The 23,431-nt window shown below is 32.2% G+C and overlaps 4 protein-coding genes across 4 annotated transcripts; 3 read left to right on the plus strand and 1 right to left on the minus strand.

The window, feature by feature from the left end:
• Positions 1-60: 60 nt before the first annotated feature.
• On the plus strand, positions 61-3,382 carry LOC131846307 (ER membrane protein complex subunit 3). Its single transcript, XM_059195575.1, has 5 exons — positions 61-342; positions 744-882; positions 1,644-1,761; positions 2,099-2,260; positions 2,671-3,382. The coding sequence occupies exons 1-5, from the start codon at positions 194-196 to the stop codon at positions 2,835-2,837; spliced, it is 735 nt and encodes a 244-aa protein (XP_059051558.1). The 5' UTR covers positions 61-193; the 3' UTR covers positions 2,838-3,382.
• A 297-nt stretch (positions 3,383-3,679) lies between these two features.
• LOC131846251 (developmentally-regulated GTP-binding protein 2) lies at positions 3,680-12,097 on the minus strand. The gene is made up of 8 exons (XM_059195512.1): positions 11,815-12,097; positions 10,468-10,628; positions 9,887-10,057; positions 9,154-9,297; positions 8,717-8,824; positions 8,280-8,437; positions 7,543-7,669; positions 3,680-5,179 (listed from the first exon to the last, which is right to left on the minus strand). The coding sequence occupies exons 1-8, from the start codon at positions 11,876-11,878 to the stop codon at positions 5,018-5,020; spliced, it is 1,095 nt and encodes a 364-aa protein (XP_059051495.1). The 5' UTR covers positions 11,879-12,097; the 3' UTR covers positions 3,680-5,017.
• Positions 12,098-12,420: 323 nt separating this feature from the next.
• LOC131846335 (uncharacterized) lies at positions 12,421-15,267 on the plus strand. Its single transcript, XM_059195612.1, has 7 exons — positions 12,421-12,514; positions 12,998-13,110; positions 13,431-13,631; positions 14,088-14,245; positions 14,440-14,637; positions 14,719-14,812; positions 14,971-15,267. The coding sequence occupies exons 1-7, from the start codon at positions 12,468-12,470 to the stop codon at positions 15,243-15,245; spliced, it is 1,086 nt and encodes a 361-aa protein (XP_059051595.1). The 5' UTR covers positions 12,421-12,467; the 3' UTR covers positions 15,246-15,267.
• A 615-nt stretch (positions 15,268-15,882) lies between these two features.
• Positions 15,883-22,513, plus strand: LOC131846321 (probable RNA-binding protein 46). Its single transcript, XM_059195596.1, has 6 exons — positions 15,883-16,169; positions 18,379-18,497; positions 19,081-19,172; positions 19,673-19,968; positions 20,344-20,519; positions 21,208-22,513. Exons 1-6 carry the CDS (start codon positions 15,999-16,001, stop codon positions 21,494-21,496), a joined length of 1,143 nt encoding a protein of 380 aa, XP_059051579.1. The 5' UTR covers positions 15,883-15,998; the 3' UTR covers positions 21,497-22,513.
• The last annotated feature ends 918 nt before the right edge of the window (positions 22,514-23,431 follow it).

Consider the following 23,431-nt stretch of genomic DNA (forward strand, 5'->3'; position numbering starts at 1 on the left):
AAGTTATTTTGCCAAAGCAAACCTACTGTAAGTCATTCACCGACACGTCAGGCATGTTCACATCCTAAGCTCAATCAATTCAATCTCCATCAGTTCAAAAGCCAAAAAAATATTTATTCAATCATTTAAAATCCTTTATAAAGATTTTTAAATACAAGGAAATATAGTTAACTATTGATTTAAGTTATTCAACATGGTAGAATTACTGCTAGATCCAAATATACGATTGTGGGTATTTTTCCCTATAGTAATAATCACGTTCCTTGTTGGAATTGTAAGGCATTATGTTTCCATCATATTATCTTCCCAAAAGAAAATTGAACTTCTGCAAGTTCAAGACAGGTAATGTATTAAATAAGACTAAATATCTTTAAAATTTAAATTATATTCTATAAAAAATGGTGTAACTGTAAAAATAAATGTACCAAAGACCGTAACATCAGTGATCTGAATCAATACAACCCATACTAATATAAACTGTGTCTATAATGCTGTTAGTTATGTTTTTACAAAGAACACCTGAACAGACCTCAATGAATTTGAACTGAAGATTAACAATACATCTTAAGGATGGACATATATTTTTATCGAAAAAAACATTCAAATTGTAACAGACAATTTTGTAAATATAAATCATCACCTAATTAAATTAAAAGGAACTAATGCTATATTAAAACAATCTATCTGTCTTTAGACCATATAAGGTAAGAGAAAAAAATATAACCTGAAACAATATTTTTCAGTCAAGTGATGATAAGAGCAAGGCTGCTCCGTGAGAATGGGAAATATTTGCCGCGGCAGTCATTCGCGATGCGTCGCCACTGGTTCAACAATGAGGAAACTGGTTATTTTAAAGTGCAGAAACGTGCTGCAACATCACCGGTATGAATCTATACCTATTTTTACAATCTAGACATCTTGGCATGTGTCAATGTATATAAAAGTCTAATGAGGCCATTGATGTGCCATGAAATAATTATGATTTTGTAATTATAGAGAAATTAAATCTAAATACTATCATAATAATAATAATTGATTTATTTGTCGTCAATATTAGGTACCATATAAGACGATAATGACCATTACAAACTCTGCTTATAGTATTTTATTAAAAATCATTATAAATATCAATTTCAACTTCAATGCCTGTCAAATTATCATTCAAAATATCAACTCAAAACTTTTTATTTTTATAATATAAATAATAAGTAACATCTTCTATATAGATACTAATTTTAATGATGCATTTCATCAAAAGGAACTCATTACTATTTTTACATTTCAGAAGTCTGTTCATCTTTTGTCAAATCTTCCATACTTAATAGTTTGTGTAATATCTTTGAAATCATTGTCCCACCATCTAAATGCTCTGTCAGATTTTCCATTACATGGGTAACACTTGTGCATGGTCTAGTGTTTTAACACTACACTTACTTTCAGTGATGGTTCAATCCCTGCACAACACAAACATTTTATCAATAAGTGTCTGTTTGCATTTGTCTGGATCATTGTGTATATTATGTACACAGTAATTACACAAAAGATGTTAGTACCTATAGCATAAGCTCTGCTTAGTTTAATACTAGATGGAGTGACATTATAAGAATTGTACAGGTGAATAAATTTATCTATATTAATTCTAGAATCCAATGACAGACCCTGGTATGATGACTGACATGTTGAAGGGCAATGTGACGAATGTTCTCCCCATGATTGTTATTGGAGGCTGGATCAACTGGATGTTTAGTGGTTTTCTTACTAGTAAGTATATTTTGGTTCACAACATAACAACTGTATTATGAGTGGTTCTTTAATTGATTGTAATTAATAAAAAAATCTGCAATGATATATAAATATATATAGTGTTTATGTATATTGCAATTCATACCAATATTGGAATAATAATAGCAAACAATCATTATTGTCCCATGAGCAGCCAATTTAAGTTTATGCAGTAAAAATATTGTCTACAAATAAAAGTAATTTGACATAGTAGTTACCAACATTTTGTAAAATTTCCGATAATAATTTTTATAGCCTTTATTCATGTATTTTTTATTTATTAAATTTACACAAATATTTAATCTTTGTCCTTTAGCTAAAGTACCATTCCCGCTAACTTTACGATTCAAGCCCATGCTACAGCGAGGTGTTGAACTGACAAATCTGGATGCCTCATGGGTATCATCTGCATCTTGGTATTTTCTGAACGTGTTTGGTCTACGCACTATATACGCCCTTGTGCTTGGAGAGAACAATGGTATGTCATAGTTTTTGTTTATTATGTTATTGGAATGCAAGCTTTTGGGCCACTGGATGGTAAGTGGCAACCATCAGTTATAGGGGAATTGTTAATAATGTGGTCTATTGACCTCATTGATAGCAACATACCATGTCAGGTGGATCGGAAATGATAAATTCCTCTTGGAAAATGAAAAATTTGTCTCAGCTGACCTTATGCTTATCTTATCATCCTCCACTGGTGTCCCGCCAGTATAAACCATTAGCGCAAGTGGGCGCAGCAATCCATTATTATCCATTAAAAAATAACTACTATAATATACAATATTATTGCTAAAATAATCACTTCATCCTGTGATACATTGTACTAACCATAGTATTTCATAATTTTCATAAGATTGTTAAATGACACCAAAATTATAATTTTAGCTGCAGATCAGTCGAAAGTAATGCAAGAACAGATGTCCGGAGCAGCGATGGCCATGCCCCCAGACCCAAAAGCCGCATTCAAGGCTGAATGGGAAGCCCTAGAGATAACAGAACACAAGTGGGCGCTGGCCACAGTTGAGACAGATTTACTTGAACAACAGTATTAACACTAAGTGTTTTTAAGTCTTATTAAGAGTAAATAAAAACAAAATCTCTAATTTATCATAGAGATTTTTTGTAATCTTAATTTATTTCAAAATGAAGTTATTGGTACTTTTTATTATAAGAATTTAAAATGGAGAGTCATATTACTGTATATCTTTTCCGTTTGGGTTAGGCAGAGATTACACGCCGTTACTTTATGATGCTAAATTATGGATGTAGGATTTTTTTACAATAACCAACATACATTCTGTAAACAAATGTTTGCTTTTTAAGTGGCAGATTTGTGTAAATGTTATCAATTTTTCCATTAATTCACAGGCTAGAATAATCAGGCAGATTTCTTTAATTAGTGGATGCCAAAAGTATAGAATGTCACCTATAGTCATATTTCAAGATTCTAGATTCCAGAGGTATAGCCTGTGACTTATCAGTTGATACCAACATTTTATTTAATTATAAGCATTTGACTAATATTCACAATTCTGACCACAAAAACAATTTAGTACTCCAGAAATTATTTTTATTTAGTGAGTTAACTGCATTTAATTTTACGCAATCCTTTAAAATCAAGTGCGGATGGTTGTTTTTTATTAAATAATAGATAAATATATGTATAAGTATGTTATTATTAAATAAAACATTACTTGCATTTAATCATTTTTATTTCAATGCAAAAAGTATATTGAGTTATATACAATGACGTATCATATACAAATATTACAAATGGAACTTATATACCTTAAAACGAATCGATGCATACTGATACTTATGTACTCGTATCCATGTATACACATAATAAAACAGCCCTATATCTCATCTCTACTACATCTCATCATAAAAAAAAAATGGTCTACAGGTGTGGAAGTGTACGTTCGGTGCTACCTGTTCATATAACTAGGACCGACGCCCGTAAGCTATTTTTTAAATTGCATCTAGAAAATGTTTATTGCTATATATAAATATAGTTTTACGATATGACAATCATACTTCATTACATAATAGAGTACATGCCTTAAAAAGTTCCCAATCATAAAATATAACATATAATTATGAAAACAATTATAATTAAGTATATTATAGATAAATAAATAATACGTTTTTACGTAACTTGCTACGTAGTTCATTCTTGTTTCAGACGAAGTTGTTACAGTATAGCTTGGCAACTTTATGTGCGGCACTCCATAACGTGTACGGGGAAGGTATCATATAATACCTCCTTCTGTAAATCTATCCTTTTGTATTTCCACACACAAAGTTGACGAGTTACAGGCCTGTATGTGCAGTTTCAGAGTAAGAAAAAGTTCGAGAGGCAACACTAAATACAATAAATGTGAAATGGTCACTACGTACTTTCGTTTATGTACAACCATGCACGTTTTGACAACCAATGGTCAACATTTGTTGTAGTTAAATTATTATTTATAATTGTAAATAAAATTAAAATAAAACTACAGTCAAAGAAAAATTATTAATTCATTAATTAAGAACTCATTGACGTTGATAAATAACAATGTAACTTAATTCAATATTCTGTCATGATCCTATGACTATTTAATTACCTCACCTAAACATACAAAAATGTATAATAATAAGTAACTATTATCTAAGAGCGAGTTTGCATTGGCGTCGACGACACGGGCCATCTAGCAGACTGGTTCAGAAACCTAATAATATGAGCCCACTTTATCACATCATGTCAATCTTACTAATATTATAAACGCGGACATTTTTGAGTGTGGATGGATGGATGTTTGTATGTTTGTAACTCTTTCAAACAAAAACTAGTGTATGGATTTCAATGGAACTTTACAATAATATAGCTTATACATCAGAATAACACATAGGGTATAAACTTCACCGGGCGATATATTAATATTTAGAAATATATGGCTGGTATTTAGCGAACATGAAATATAGGCAGGTAGTATGTATCTAATAAATTCAGATTCCAAGGCAAGGCCTTGCAAATTAATCTTACTTGGCCGACCGAAACCTTTCCTCGCCGATGACGGATCAAACAATGAAGCGTTTGGATTCGTATGTTTACTTTTTACCGATAGGTCAAACCGCAGGCAGTTAATTAAGAATAAATACTTCACTCTTATACGTAATGTTCCCTCTTGACATTTCTCTCAACCTGCGTACAGTTTATCGCTAATGTCAATACAAGTAGAAGGGTATACTATTTCTTGATGAGTTGCACGACATCCTCGTCGCTGACCAAGTGCTGGATGCCGACGCGCTGCGGCGAGTACTTGGTGCTTGTGCCCCACACTAGGGCGTACTTGAGCTGCGCGGCCAGGGTCCGATGGATGGCGTGGCACACGTGTTCCACGGTTACACCCTGTTGTACATTATTATTATTATTGTAGGGTAGTATCACTAAATGTTATAGCAGACATCAAAATTTTATAATCTTATAATACTTTTTTAATCTAAACTATGTTATATTATAAATGTATCTAGACACGCGGCAGCGTGTCAAGCCGAGTTTCAAGTAAACTGGCCTGCAGCACCGTGTGTATATTTACACGAACCATTTGGAGCCACTTTTGACCCCCTCATAACTCAAAAACTCTTTCACACAAACCTGTCAAATTTGGTTCATATATTGAGACTTGCGAGATAAATATGTGTTCCAAATTTCATAAACATATCTCAAACGGTTATTTAGATATTAATGTCCAAAAATCGTCATTTTTATCACTGATCAACTATAGATCAAAATTATAACCCACTTCCAGATGACCTAGGAAGTTCAAATTTGGTATGCAGATAGGTAATTAGGTGAATATAAAGGAAAAAATCTGAAACTGGTAAATTGTTATCATTTTACTACAATTTTTCACTTTAATTGATTATATTTCAACTTATACTGGACGAGTACTAAAATTCTATGAAAACGTCGATAGCCACCAATTGACATTGATCCCTGGCGAAAAATCTCATCTTGTACTGGACGGAAAGTAATATTGTATGAAAACGTCGATCATTACCAATTTACGTTGACCCCTTCACATCAGTGTCGATAACTAGCAAACTTCAAATATTGCATTGAGCGGTAAACACTAGTTGCTATAATTTAGATTCTGTCTAAAATATACTCGTACTTATAACTAGGAGTATAGTCGAATTTCGTATTTATTATGTTATTAACTGAGATTTGGTATTAATTATTATTTCAATATTTAGCGCACATCGATAGTGTAAAATCATTATTTTTATAAATAATTATTAAATAATAGGCATTTCGGTATAGGGCGCCGCGGCGGCGCCGTGTGGGAGCGGTGCGATAAAACGTTGACGCGAACCTGTCCGAGCGAATGGCAGCCGCCCTCATATGTCTCAATGTTTTGTTTCTCGATATCTAACCTATAAGGTTGTGATTTATGCTACGAAATTTATAGCTTTCTTAAATTATACTTATATATTTGTGATTATATTATTATTACATTATTTTAGTAAATACGTATGGTATAGACAATAGTTTAAACCAAAAATTAATAACAATTTTAGTATAGTTATAAGTAGGAATGTATAGTTAACTCGAGAATGAGAACTCATTGGTAACAAATTGTTTTCTTGAGAATTCAATAGATAACAGTCAATTTGTTACATAATCGTCTTTACGAACTATAACGTGTCAATACGAAGTTTCAGATATTAAATAATGTATATGTTGATAGAGAACAATTCCGTATTTGCTTAACATATGTTATTACTATCCACAAATCACAAGGCCTTACTTTTGGCAGTCCTCTTCTCAACATAGCCTCCTCTACATTTAATAAAGGGCAGGTTTACGTTGGACTCTCCAGAGTTAAAACCTTAGATGGAGTACGTCTTAACAATTTAGATCCAAGTCACGAGAGCTCTATTGTAGAGTACAACCATCTGTGGACGTTATACCGCCCCGATTTGCCCAAAAATTCCTGATACTGAATTGGCATTGCACTTGAACATTTAAAAGTTACAAGAAAATATAGAAAATAACACAAAAAAAGACAATTATACCCCGTAAATATACGAAAATACAGTAATTTATCAAAAATAATTTGGTATTAATTTAGTTTTAAATAAGTACCTCGTATAATTTATGTACAAAAAGTAATGATATCCCATCAAAAACATAAATGTGAAATGATAGCCGAGTTTAATATTATGATATATGCCTTGATTGTTGACTTCTACGACAAAAGAGATGAGATCTAAATGGGTGCCAAGTTCAATGGTCTGTCCTGAAATGTATTTATAACAATATAAAATATCATTTCTTCTTATAACTTAGGATAATATACTGTAGCCTAAGGTCTAACTTGGCTAGTTTTCATATACGAAATATACTGTAGCCTTCGCAAGTTCTAAACATATTACTTCTCGGTTCCTATTTTAATATTAGTAGTAACTAGCAATCGAAAGTAATAATTGGTATATGAGAACTGGCCAAGTTAGACCTTAGGCTACAGTATATTATCTTAAGTTATAAGAAGAAATGATATTTTATATTGTTATAAATACATTTCAGGACAGACCATTGAACTTGGCACCCATTTAGATCTCATCTCTTTTGTCGTAGAAGTCAACAATCAAGGCATATATCATAATATTAAACTCGGCTATCATTTCACATTTATGTTTTTGATGGGATATATATTACAAGTGTAATAAAGATTATATGATAGACTATTATGCATCGAGCTTTATTACCTTCCTCAAGATGAGACCATCGTCAAAATCTGGCGGTTGTCCGGGCTTCTTGGTATAAACTCGAATCAGGGACAGATATTCCCACAATGTCTCCAATAGAAAGTCTAAATTCAATTTCATATTGCAACTGAAATTAATAAAAGGTAATATTATATACTAGTACTTTGTACCTATATACTGATATAAATCTTAACAATGAGGTAGAATTATTTTTAAACATTCATCTTTTAGTTTAGATCTTTTAAACTACGCAACGGATTTCAATGCTGTTTTTAGCAATAGATAGAGTAATCAAAAGGAAGTTTTATATGTATAATATATTTACACCTGGGCAAAGCCAGGGAGGGTAGCTAGTACTAAAAATAAATATTTATTCATAAAATTACTCTTTCTTGGTGTCAGTATAATATTAATTGCACTCAATACAAATAAACATAAGCCAATACACATACAATCATGATAATAATAACAATAAAAAATATGATACAAGTACAATGTTAATAAAAATCTATATTTGAAAACTATTTCAATACTGTACCTCCTTTGTACATGCTTTGTATTGCTCTTTGAAACTATGTGGCAGTACAATTAAAGGAGTCAAGTGATCATCTTAAAGATGTCATTAACAGACGGAGTATTCTTGGGAGTGGTGCTTGATATGACCAGCGTGTAAGGTTCGGTACCACGTCAGGACCAGTAATCTACTTTTATGATCATACTTGCTAAGTTATATTTACCTGACAACTACGGAGTTTGGTTCTCTAGCTATCCTGTCCACTTCTTGTATGGAGATCTGGTCTATTTTGTTGTATACATACAGGCAGGGCAGGTAGACACGGTTGGCTAGTATCACGTCAATAAGGTCATCTGGAGTACAATCCTCCCGGAAAAGCACCTAAATAAAACAGGTCTTCAGTCTTTATGTTAATATTATAAATGTGAAATTTGTGACTATGGTGATGTATGTTACTCTTTCACGCAAAAACTACTGAACGGATTTTGATAAAACTTTACAGTAATATATCAGAATAACAAATAGGTTATAAATCCATGCATGCTGTGACCGTGCAAGGAATCGAACCCGCGATCGTCGAAAGTAAAGCAGTGTGCTAAACCGCTAGATCACTGAGGCCATCAAGTCAATAAAGTTGTTTAACTAAATATCAATATTTACCTCCGCATTAAATATTTTATATTCATGCAGGATCATCTGTACCATCTTCTCGTCCACTTTGGTGAGCTGACACGTCGAGTTGAACGATAGACCGCCTCCTTTCTTCACCTGAAATATTCATTTACCAACTGAGCCCGCAATTACCCATATTAATATTTAGTTTGTAAATTTATTGTAATAACATATTATCAAAAATAACCGACTCATAAAACTCGCAACTAAAATTGTCCAAACCCTAATCAAAAATTATGCTCTTTCAAATAAAAAAGAATATTATTTTTCTAATTGGTTTATAAATGACAGTGTTATGAACTTATGAAGTAATAAACATAAAAAAAAATATCCTTTTTTGGAGTCATTTGCATTTAGTGAAAAGTTGTTAATTTGAAATTACAAAGTGACACTTCAATTTTATGTATAATATTTGTATAGATTACCTTAAAATATATGTTGGGTTTTGACTTGTTCAGTCTGATACCGACACTCTCCAATTCCTTCTCCAGCAATTGGCGGTGTACGTACGGTTTCGTGGCGTCCAACATCATCAGCACCAAGTCCGCAGTCCGGGCAACTGCTATTACCTATTAACATATAATACTGACAAATAGTTTATATAATATGATTATAAATACTATATACATATATATATGTATATATATATAAAATAACTAATGCCAAAAATAATGTTACCCAGATATATTTTTTTCAGTTACATATTTAGTTTATATATAACCTTTTAATGAAAATTAATTCATTTTAATTAATATTGTTTTGGTATACAATTGGTATGCAAGATGGAGACTCTTCAATTTGACTAAGAGTCAAATCTGTCAATATCTCTTTAACCTTTTTATTGTATAATCTAATAATAATATATGATCATGACTGTTACCCTAGATGGTATAGACAGAAGTATTGTCATGATTATATATAATTTTTCTAAGTTATTCTTATATCTTATAATTCTTTTGTAAATACATATAAAATATACAAAGAAAACATACAACCCATAACAAGCAATGCAAGCAATAAAAATGTTTGCAACGAGCGAGAAATCAAGCCCGCGGCCATTAGAAGTAAAGCAATGTGCTTATCCACTTGCTTAGCACTACGCTTTTTTACACAATAGAAAAATAAAATAATACTACATATTGTATAACATAAATTCACCTGTCTTCCTCTACCCTTGCCCTGGGCAGCACCTTCAATGATACCAGGCAAATCAAGCAGTTGTATGTTAGCGCCTTTGTATTCTATCACTCCCGGTATACACGTGAGCGTTGTGAACTCATAGCTTGCAGCCTCTGAGTGTGTGTGTGTCAGGGTTGACAGTAATGTGGACTGAAACAAATACATTCAATAAAATTAATAAAAATAGGCACATGAATTCCTGTACAATGAATGTTAAAAAAAAGTAGCAGAAATTGTGTTTACTTATGTCACAGAGGTAAATAAAAATGTGTACATAAACAAAACTTATTTACTTTAATGGAGTTTAAAAGATTATTTTAAACTATTTTGCTGGAGAACTACTTGGAAACAAACTCAACAGTAAAAACTGCATTAAAAAAAGATATAGACAATAATAAATAACAATACAATTTATTTATATCTCCGCACAAACATGGACGGTAACAATACATGTAGTATTTTTTATAATACAATGCTTAAATTTATTACTCAATCAATATGCTGTAGATGTACTGTGAGATATTTAAAAAATATTATTAAATAGCTATTATAGAACTAACCTTTCCCACAGATGGAAAACCAATAAGTGCCACTCGGGCATCACCAGATTTGAGCACATCGAAACCTTCCCCTTTCTCACCACCTTTCTTAGATGGCTCCAATAGTTGTGACCGATATTTAGCTAGTTTCGCTTTCAATAAACCCAAGTGGTATTCAGTTGCTACAAAAAAAGTACTATATTACATAATTTTCAAGTAACATTATAAAGGAATAGAAACACAACAATATTTTTATTTTTTTAGTTCAAGCTACTAATGGCCCATATTATAAATATTACCTTACAGACTAACATACATATAAGAGATATTAAATTAATGTAAAAAAAAAATTAAATTGTCTGTGTGGTCATGGCACTGATGATGGCAATCTGCCATGGTATTCTATGTAATCCTACTTCTTAACTGTTATCCTGGATGTGTTAGTTTGTGTTAACATTACATTTGACATACCCACAACTATTTATGGGTATATATGTACCCAACATGGCAGGTGAGCCTACTAGCAATACTTAGATTATTTTTGGTTTGATATCAGTGTTTCCATCACCAGAGTCTTCAGTAATACAAATTGACACATGAAAGATTTTTGAGCAGGCCAGATTTGAACCTCCTACCGCTTTTAATTGAGTAGGTAAATACTAAGCACTATGTCAAAAAAGGAACAGGTTGTTACTTAATCCAACTGGCAAAAATATTGTGAAAGATTCCCATACTATCATATACATAGTAATAATTCATAACTTTGTCTTGCTTGGTCAGTGATAAGGTATCACTGACCAAGCAAGACAAAGTCTCTTTATGGAATGTTTTTTTATGTAGCTGGAATAGCTAACAAGCTAACAGTTAGATGGTAAGTGGCAACTATCACCAACATACATGAACAGTATCTCAGACCTCATATCATCATATAAACAATGTGATACTACTCATATGTTGCCAAGTTCAAGATGGCATGTCCTTAAATTCTGTAAATTCACTGCCTTACCACTGTGAACTGAAATTCATGTATGTAATACTTTATTGTACATTTAAATTCACTTAATATGTACGGTACAAAAATCTTAAGAAATAAATTGTAAATGACAGTTATATTAAATGAGGAACTTACTTTAATCACAGACTTATATTATATAAAGATTGGTCTTTTTAATGGATACATGAAAGAGGTTTATAAAATCTATGACTTTATAATTCAATGTTGCATATTAAATTACCATGCGGTAACAAAATAATATATTCCTACTAAACTTTTGCTAACTAAATCACACAGACATGTCTGAAATAATTTTAAAAATAAAGTTTTGACCAATGTGTGGCACATTTGTAAAAATATTTATAATGGATTACCTTTATTTTTCTGTGTTCTGGCGATTTCTTTCTCGATTTCAGATATTTTTTCTAAAATGCCCATTTTGCACAATCTTCAACTAAAAACAGCAGATAAGTGAACTGCTTTAACCAAATGCTATTTTTGGTATTTAAATACTATTTTATATGAAATTGTACTACACATTTGACACAATTATATTAAATCACGAATAATAATAGTTCTATCCTTAATATTCCAATATTTCACAGTTAAAAATGTTCAAATTCTCAAGAAAGAAAATCCATAAGAAAGTGAGGTTATATATGGATTGCCGATTGACATTTCGACTGACAATCCAACAAAAGCTATCCAAACGTCAAAATGTAGTTCCTATTAAACCAAAGACACCTTTTTTTTAAACCTTACATTTAAATTCATTATAATACAATACATATAACACTATTTATTTCTTTTTAAGCTAAGGGTATTTGATTATATTAGTTATAATTATTAATTATGCTTAAATTATTTTTATTTTGTAATTGTATTGATAGCGAGTTGCATAAAAAAATATAATAATCGTGAGAATAAAAAGACCATCCTGATTTTTATTTTCCGATATCATTTGAATGTCTTATAAAATTATTTTAGTTATAAAATAATCTACTATAGGTATTTTGAGCATATAAAAATGTATATGAATTTAATCATCATTTCTCAATTTATACTATTAGAAAGGTATGAAACCTACACTTCTGACCAATATGCATTATTATGGTGACAATGGTTTCAAATATTATCAGTACAAACCGATAAAAATCATTACCTTCTTGGCAATAACTTTAATAATATAGAATTACATGTTAAAAATAATGCATGTACTAACTTGTAGTAACTTTTAATTGTTCTTTGAGTTTGTTCTTTTACATAAGATTGCATTAAACATTTTTTATTTATATTTAATTAGATATCTATTTCTATTAAATATACTTACACTGATGTAGTTTTTTTATAGAATTAGACATTTTTTGAATAAATCGACTATGAGATATTTAGAACAACATTATGGAATCATTTTCCAGAAGGCATAACTGATTTGTTATCGAAAAACTACAATTTGTTTGTCGAACGTCGTCTATAATTTGTTCGAATAACAAAATAAGAACCTATAATCTCATTAAAATTATAATTATTCATATAAAAAATATCGTTTCTTTTTAGTGTTATAAGAAATCTTCCAATCAGTGAGGCTGGACAGGTGACGAAATCTATAGAAGATATGGTATTGGATTACGAAGACGACAAAAATTCAATGATTGCAGTTCCCGATAAAGGCACTGATATTTGATTTTATAATACGAAACATGCTTAAGAAATCGAACTTTTCATCTGTGTGATTTCTTATAATGCAGTGCATGTGCCACATTCATTAATTTACAATAGATTTTAGACATTAACACATAGTCTAGAAAAATTTATGAATAATAGGAGAAGACTCCTATAACAAAAATAGAAGTTAAAGGGAACAAATCTGTAGATATATCAATAGACGTAATATTACAAGACAGTAGAAATGCGTTATTTTGACACTGAGGTCGTATGGCATGGTAGCAATATACTTAATTTGATGATGATGACGACATTATTATTGCAGAAAATGTAAACTTATATGACGATTTTTATGAAGAAATGGACAATAGAATTAGAACTGAACAGTCCATGAATATGATATTCTTTGGGCCTCCCAGATCTTTTATGAGACTCGACGCTGAAACTATTTTACATATACTAATATACACAAGGAAACATTTAATACCAATAACAAGGGCTTTGCTTGCTTGGGATATTGTTACTGGTTTGTTGTCTTTATTGAAATAAATAAATAATTTAACTATTGTTTCGTATTTTATCAGCTACATCCGATTTGTCTAGTCTGTGATGTATTTATAATAGTACCAGGACAATTATACAATTAAAACTATTTTTGCACACATATCGTCACGCCTGTTATTCCAGATGAGGGTAACTCGGGGCATTGTCACCTGCCAACGTAATGGTGACTGCAAGATTTGATTAACCAACATTTTGCGGGCCATGTTTTAAATATAATATAATAATATCGCAGGAGGCGAGCCTACAGGCGTCTTGCTGATTATTTTTTGTATGATTTCGTTGCTTCATTACCTGAAAGTCAGACAGAATTATAAATCGACACGCAAAGTTTACCTAGATTTAAATTTACGGGCTTTGAGTAAGTAAAGTATATTACTATACTACCTATTAATTTATATTAAGAGGGAATTTATTTCAGATGGAAAGACAGCAGCTTTTTTACAAGGACGAGAGTATTTAGCCTTTGGATCTCTTTTGAATGTAGTGCCGGAAGAAGATCTATACTATGTAAACTTCGGTGATCCATCTGTACTCAGTTTCTTTTCTAGGAACTACATTAAATTAGACACTCGTAAGGTTAGAAAATTAAAAAAATGTTTATAAAGATTATGGACGGAAAACATATAGTAATACAATGTATATTAATGTATGAAAGTGATAAACTTTATAATTAATCAAGGAAAATGCTTTTCAAATTTAATAATTTAAGAAATTTTGCATGGATGGACTACTTGTAATTAATTTTTTATATTGATTTAGTTTTCTTTTAGTTTGGTATTTTGGTGGCGTCCTATAGACGGTATTTTGGTAACCGATGGTATGAAAGTGGCACACGAATCAATGAATTAGGCTATTTAATATGTGGATTCCCCGCCTTCGATCTCAAAAAAATCACACCTCATGTATTCAGAGAGATTAACGTTGATATTTTGAGTAAACTGGGACGCTGTAGTGTTAATCAAACCAAGGTAGGTATCCAATGGTAATTTCTAAGAGATTCTAATCGCTATTTTAGAATCTTTAACTTATGAGTTTTCGATATGTTTCAGACTCTTTATAATATAGCTATTCATTCTGATGCTTATGGTGAGCCCTACAAGTGGTCTTCTAATGAAATTAATAGACTGGGTGCGCTATTGACGTGTAGGTCCTAGGTTTTGCATTTTCTATTTATCATATTAAATTGTTTTTAGGCTTGTCAAGCATGTAAGTGGGTCGAACAAGGCCAATAAGGCCAATTAAAAATAACTCCAATACTCTGCCGTAGTTTAAACTAAAGTACCTACTTTTTTTGTGTTTAGGTATTCCAGAAAACGACATTAGTTTAGTGCAATTGGAAGCAGTATCGGCAATTACTCCACAGGTTATGAAAAAAATGGACCAGAAAAAATTACAATTTTTTACTAAGGAACAAATATTACGGATGAATACAAAAACTCGTAAGATTTATGTTCTTAGAATGCAATTGAAAACTAGTCTAGATATGAGCCAAATAACAAGACGGCATGGAGTAAAATTATATCAATCTATCCTTCTACTGTTAGTAAATATTGTCACTCTAGTTCTGTATGTTTAATTAGAACTAACTTATTTTTTAACTGAACTAACACTAATAAAATATTTAATATAAAAAACTTTTTTTATTTATGACCGACAAATGTTTTATTCCAGTCTCTTTCATAATATGATGTAAACTATAGGGTTATATACCTACCTAGCTACCTTCACACGATACTAAAACATTATCGTATTTAATGAAAACCAAAATATGTAATAATCTACATTAATACATTTCGTATTAGTAGGTATACTATTTTTTCTATAACCCATTAAAAATATTCATACAAGCTCTATAAAAAAAGTTGTGATGGTAAATACTGAGTATGGGTTTCCAAAAATGTTTCACAATCTCACAGACAGAACCCTACATTATTTAAACAAAAGAATGTTACAGTCTAAATTTAAATATGCCCATGTCCGTTTCCGTAAATATTATTTACTTACTAAAAATGAATCAACTTAATTACTAATTGAAATATATTTAAAATAACATTTTAAAAATAGTCGTAATAATAATGATTTTAATTACAATTCATAAGTATATTTATATCTACTTCATTTTATGTTATAATTTATTAATTTGATTTTTTTTGTTCAACCGATTTTCAAGGTCAGTTGCCATTTTGTTTACACATTACGCCATTTTAATATTCTTACTTTTGTTACTGTTTTGCGACATTTCTTTTTGGGATTTTACCCGGGAAGAACATATATAAGTGGATCATTTCTTTGTTATTAATAAAATTCAGTAATATTTATTTTTATTAAAATGCCCCCTGCGAATAACTCATCTAATGAAGTGAATCAGTATGAATTATCATCTAGATTATTATCGTTGATGGAAAACACATCGTATACTCTTACACAAATAAATGGCCAAAGGATTTTTAGGAAGGCTCCTCATGCATGGAGTGGACCGGAGCCCTTAAGGAATTGCGAGGTTAGAAATATGTTTGCTAAAATTTGAAAGTAGTTAGTTACCTATTTCGCATTGTCATTTTAGACTCACTTTTTTTCGAAATAAATCAAACTCCAATATCTATTTGAACTGGTTTTGTTATGTAATATAATCAGAAAATGAACATTAATTGATACCTATATAATTGATGATATTTTTAAATATTAATTAATACCTTTCACACTCTATATTTTTCCCGCCATTTATGCCGATAACTAACAATATTGTCTTATGTTGATATATTGGTTAATAATTCTTCGAATGTGGTATGGTATGGAGGTTTAGTGTGATAGGGGCGTGCTCTATTTAAGTTTCTGCCTCCGCTATCTGTGAAAATACAAGTAAACTTGAAATGAAAATGAAATGATGAACTGGAGTATGCAAAGAACTGGAGGGCGCTCAGGAATCGGCTTTCTAATATTTTATCCAATGTCGCTAATGTTAACGAGTCCGTAGTGCGCATTATTAGAGGTGCACAGGGCTTAATTATGTAACTTAGTTGCTAAGAATTCTTATAAGAATACAATAGTAGCTTTAGGTTTACCATCTGTTTGGAATTCTGATGATTCAACATGTTTATTTTTAAGAATATTTGTTGTAGAGCAACTTAATTAGCGTCCTGAGCCTTCATCACAGAAAATACGTATACTTAATGTGAAAAGTTGGATACATTGGTCGAACTGAACATTATTTTTCGTTTCGCGTACTGTCAGTGGGGGGAACGGGGATTGTTAGTAATGTACCATGTCAGGTTGACCTCCACGTGGTTTCCCCCTGGAAACCATCGTGATAAATTCTTGGTGAATTTCTCACGATGGGCTAACTGACCTGACTTCATTCTCATCTTATCATCCTCCACTGGTGCCCCGCCAGCGTAAACCGTTAGCGCAGGCGAGTGCACCATTACATTATCATTTATAAAAAAAAAATACTAAGTGTCAGTATTTTAAATATGAAAATATTCATTCCTAATTTGTAATAAAATTTGGATTCTTGTCTGGGCTAAGCACTTCGGCTGTGCTGATATTATCAGGTTTAGTCCCGACTACTCCCGACGGCCCATGTCGCCAACGCCGTTCTATTAGCGTGCTCCAAAGTCAAAATGGCCTTAGCGACACGGCCAGTTTGTCGTTTGGGCGGAACCTAATGTGTGTGAGTAGATGTCGACGCTTGGTCGGAGCTCTGGAGAGTTGTTGTTAAGTGCTTTTTATACGTTCCGTCTATCGTGTAATTGACATGGTAGAATTATTTGTACTACATATTTCGAATTTTTGAGAAACATCCTTCCTGGTGCTGGCTTTTATTTTATGAATGATTATGGAATTATGAACACGCCTGAGCTGAAGGTAGACACCGGCGGTGTGTCTGTAGAGAATGACAGAATGAGAATGAAGTCAGGATACCTAGTTAGCGCAGGGGTCAGCAACCTTTTTCATCAACGGGGCAATTTTAATTTTATATTTTTTTGGCGGTCCGCGAATAAAGTAACCCTTATTATACCATCAAGAATTTTTTATAAAATTAATTATAATAAAATTATAGTGAAATAAATCGAAACATTTGTTTCAAAAGAGTTACTTAGCGGGGACTTCACTTACGCAATGCGAACGCGCCGCGTCGGCGCGAGATTTTATTATTGCACTATTTATACTTATATACAATTTTTTTATATAATGTATTTTTTTCTAATGTTCTTTATAAATAAAGTTTGGTAAATTATTAAATTTAGTTAAAATAGAAGAAGTCAAAAAATTTATTAAAATTTAAAAATGCTTGGTTGGCCACATGAATATGTTTAAAGGGCAAGCGGGTCACGTATTGCTCATCCGTAAGTTAGCTATCGTAGCAAATTCATTCATTCATTCTGTTTACTACTAAAAAAAAAATTGTTTTCAGTAATAAATAGTATCCTATGTTAATTTAAATACCTCCAAGAACATGTGTACAAAATTTAATGATGATCGGAAAGCGTAACAAACATTCCTACTTTCACATTTATAATATTAGTATGTATTTACAAAGAAATATTTGTCTGTATTTATTCTCTGTGATTGTTATATTTCATATTGGTCATCGCCTTTTATTTATATTGTAATACTAATTTGCTCACTTCCCTGTAACAGGCGTTAGGTATAGAATAGATGAAAATTAGCTTTTCGTGCCACTATGTTATAATGAGGGACTATTACAGGTATTCATTGGACGAATTCCGCATGACTGCTTCGAGGATACCTTGGTGCCAATTTTCCAGCAGGCTGGCGAATTATTCGAGTTTCGGCTAATGATAAATTTTTCGGGCTGGAACAGGGGGCAAGTATCTAAGTTTTGTTATTAATTGTGTGTGTATGTTTCGGCTTATGTTTTGATTTGGTTGCGGTCTTGTCGAGATGTTATTTTTAGTTCTTGCCAGAAAAATATTGGAAATTGAAACCGAATTTTAGTTTCTGACAATACATACTATCTTATTATAGAGAAATTAGTGACGTAATACGTAATCATAGTACTGTAAACAAAAATATAAACACGATATACAATTTTACACCCTGATTCCGGGGTGTGCCCAGGATGAAATCTGTGCGAATTTTATATTTATTGGATTTACGGTATGATGAATTGGTTATCGATAATTGATTACTTTTTTCCTATATGAGTGGTACTAAAAATGTAATTTATATTTATCATGTCCAAAGATATGGCGTAGAAATTACTGAGTATTAAGATATTACATTTTAGGTCCCAGTAATGGTAACAGGATGTGTTATCGACTATGTACTATTTCTGTTTGGGGTGGTGTTTATGGTTACCAACTTACCACTTTCTAATACGGATAGGTCGATAGATCATCTACCATTCCTAATTATGTAAAAATAACCTTACCCCTTTTAATTTATAGGTATGCATTCGCGATGTACACGACGGAGAGCGAGGCAAAAAATGCCATACGGATTTTCAACAACTATATGATTAGACCGTGCTGGCAACTAGGTAACAATAATATATATAATAAGTAATTTTAATTAACAGTAAACTTTCGCAACGAGAATTCTCTTCAAAACAATTAGAAATAAGTCATATCAAAAACTTCAAAATTTTGAATTTTCTTTTTTTGCCACGTAACTTTCGTTACTTTATTTTATATTGTAATCTTTCCTTATTGGACAATGTCTAATTTTTGTTAATTTTGTTGTATATAACTGTTTGCGCGGTCAAAGCAATGGTAAGTTTTAGTAACTAACCACATGTAATCAAATTCTGTGGTCTTATAAATAAATAGACGTTCCGACAGTGGCAAATGGATTTGATACAGTTAAATCAATACACACAATTTGCTACTACTTGTCTTTTGTATTTTTTTTTGAAAAATTTTGAGAATTATTTTTGAATAAGTATAGTAAGTTTGAATTCGCTTACTAATTTGAATTTTAGTTTGCCTAAAACGTCTTATTGCCAACATAGTATTTTGAATTTTTTTATATTTCCCAAAGGCGTGTGTCCATCAATCAACAATTGTCGTTTATTCATATCGCGTATCCCGCACACCACACCCTCTGCGGAGATCGTTCGCCTCTTATACGCGCTGACTGACGAAGTGCAAGAGGTCCGCATACGCCGGTCCATAACTTCATGCGCCGCGATCGTGGAGTACAAGTCGCACCGCGGCGCTGCGATGGCCAGAAAGGCGCTGGTGGCAGTCGCTGCAGCCGCTTGGGGCTGCGGTGCTAGACCGGCGGTGGACTGGTCGTTGCCGCAGTCCAGACAGCTGCTCAGACAGTACCGGGAGGTGAGGATTAATTACCATAATTATCATAAAAAATATACTTTCTATACTATATTTCCCACGTCGGAAAGCGAAGGAAGCATAATGTCGTCTCTAGTACACACTGCTGGCGTCATGCGGACATCAAACAGGGTGTTTCTGAGTGCAGACAAACAGTACAGTTACTACTACTACTATTTTAATGGCAAACAAGTGGATGGTTCACCTGATCTTAAGTGGCAATTGTCGTCTATATAATAATAATGATAATACGCCTGCACAATTCACATAACGTCTAGTCTAACAATTGATGCAAACTATATTTTTTTCAAGAACATATATACATAAGAGAACACACATGTTAACATGTAACAAAAATCATGTACTACTTTATGATAGGTTGGTCACTGGACCGCAGAACATGGTGTAGAGTTGGTTCGCGTTTCTGAAGATGGTGGTGGTTGTTTACCGCCGGTAGCCGCCGCGGCCCCCACCTACACGCTGGAGCCGTGGTCGCAGGCGCGGCGACTGCGCATGATACAAGAGGCACAGCGCAACGCCGCCGCTACTACAGAGTTTGTATACCACATACATAGTTTATATATTTTACTCAAGTGGATAATGTCGTTGAGGGTGACGCAGTTGAAGTCGAGTCAACGCGAGCTCCAAGGCGAATACAGCCCGGGTCCCCGGGACCCCACCAGTATGCTGTCACTTTCATAAAGTAAGACTACTGCCCGAAGGTGGCATTTGGCGCTTCCATGGCACAGTGCAGTTGGCAGCGTCATGATAGATTTATTATAATTATTTTGTATGTATATTAATCGTGTAACATATTGGCTCTTATTATATATATCGTATAATAATATAAATAATATTGAGTCTCCTGAATTTAAAAAAAATAATAGAAGTGTGCCCTATTTCTAATCGATTAAAAATAAATTTTAAAATTAGTTGGTAATATTATTTTATCTATGGTAATATTAAATTTAATGGTCATTAAAGTATTTTTTACTGATACCCGACTGCGCTAACGGTATGCGCTGGCGGGGCACAGGTGAAGGATGATAAGATGAACATGAGGTTAAGTCAGCTAGCTCATCGCGATTGTGACAAATTCACCAGTAATTTATCATGATAGTTTCCAGGGGAACTGCATGGAGTCAACCTGAAATGTCACATTGCTGGCAATGGGGTCAACAGGCCACATTACTGAAAATCCTTTTCCTTCAGTCATTAACATATTACATAATATTCTATAAGGTGGTCCAATCGCATCCCCGATAGTGGTGAGTCCCTCGCGTCGTCAATGGCCTCGCTTAACCTGGGCATGGGACTGGGTCTGGGAGCAGCTGAACGCTCTGTGTGGGCCCCGCCGGCCGAGCAACCCATGCAGACAATGCAGGCCGTGCAGCCAGCGCAGTCCATGCAGCCGACGCCGACGTCGCCTCAGCAACTGTATCCCAACCAGGGCTCAGCCGTGCCTGAATTCAACCCGTGGACCACCCCTCACCCGCTCTACCAGTTATTCACCCCGAAGAAGCATGAGTGAGTGACTCGCCCCCGCTGGATTATTACGCAATACCTATTATCCTATATATTAGAGATTATATGAATGAATTGTTGATCAAATCGATTACACAGTCATATGGTAATTAAGGCCCGACGCAGGCAATATCAAGTATCTGTGGATATAAATTTATATGAAAATATATTTTGAAATCCTAAAGAAAATTTTCAAATCGTATATTTTTTTTAATACATTTTTACATATAAGATTTGTGCTTGTTGCATGTTAGCTAGCTATGTGTTTTATATCTGACAAAATCTTATTATATTTTACTGTTATTATATGTAATTTTAAATAGTTTACCATGTATGAATTTCCATACAAGACTGTATTGTTATGATATGGGATAAAAAAATATACGAAAAAAACTATGCTGGCCTTAGACCTAATTTCTCCATTCGTAGAAATATAAACATAATATCTAATATATAATTTAATCGGTTCTATGATTGATTACAAAATTAAGATGAATAAAAAGGTTTGCGTAATTATCCAGACTTTATTTATTGTTCGCATTTCATGTTTGTTCTATTGATTTATTGCACGATTTAATTAAAAAATGCATGTGGTGTCGTATGTACGGCGCTAGCTAATATGGTTCTGGAGTGTAAGGGAACTTGCATTGCATATTATTATGTCAATGCTTATAAATTGTCTTGCACACATTTTCTTGACTGGCTTAGTGGTTGCTTAATCTGTGTTTTATTGACGGTATTTATTGCCTGGGTTTTATATTTTTGGTATAACAAAAGTATGTATTTACTAAATATGTATTTTTGTTACAATTTATATGTATTTTTACATGTATCTCACTTAATATTGCTTGTCTATTATTCCGAATCAAATTGATTTTATTAACATTTTAAAATTCAGAAAGCAACTTCATCAACTTTGTATTTAATCAGATTTCCAATATTGCATAATTGCTGTTATTCTCAAAACGAAAATTTTTGTTATATATTTTATTTATTAATATTTTCTCTTGCACTCCAAAGAATAAGAGAGATAAAGATTTTTAATTTTAGACATTCTTTTAATATAATAAATGTATTTTAATTAAGAATTCATTTGAATGGTATGATTATTGATATGTATTGAAATTTAAAGCTTTTTTTAAGACTACATCGGTATATTTAAGCATGATTGTTCACTATTGTCTAATGTTATAGAATATGAATTAAGAGAAATAGCGCGGCCCCCGGCCCGCTTTACTTAGTTATATATTATTGCTATTATTGCACTGCTGGCAATCTGCATTTTTTTGATGTTTTTTCACTGAAATATGTTATTATACTTTATCTGTTATGAATATGTCTATTTAAAATCAGGTTTAAAGTAAATCAATTTGGAAGTGTTTTCTCAGCATTGAATGAACAACAGCATTATGAAATTATCTATCTATAAATAATTAACAACATCTATATAGACATTTTGTAAGGAGACCATAATATGAATTTATCTCTCGGTATTTTATGAGATTTTTAATAACTATTGCACGCCAGTATTGATTAATAAATTTAAGTATAATGATTTAATATTCTTTTCGTTTTATTTTGCGCTTTTACCACCTTACAATAATAACACTGGTTGGTCACAACTTTGAGTTTATATATAATATTGTGTTTATTTTATTAGATTTGCATGTACTTTTTAACATAACGGAATGAAAAGCTAACATAATCTCTGCTTCTGGGAAGAATTGTAGGCGTATTGATTGTATTGGATAGATCTGGTGGGATCGTGTACAAATTTAAACATGTATTACATTTAGTTTTGTAACAGTAGAGCCATATTATTTCTACCGAGGTCTATCTATAGTAGTAGGCATTTTTTTTTATTAAATACAGCCTATGTTAGTCCTCGATAATGTACATTTTTATAGGTAATACAATTTTCAAAATTGGTTACTAATTTTTT

This window comes from Achroia grisella, unplaced genomic scaffold (assembly GCF_030625045.1).
Source record: "Achroia grisella isolate CSIRO2021 unplaced genomic scaffold, CSIRO_AGI_Agris_v1 utg509, whole genome shotgun sequence".
In the NCBI taxonomy this organism is placed as follows: Eukaryota; Metazoa; Arthropoda; class Insecta; order Lepidoptera; family Pyralidae; genus Achroia; species Achroia grisella.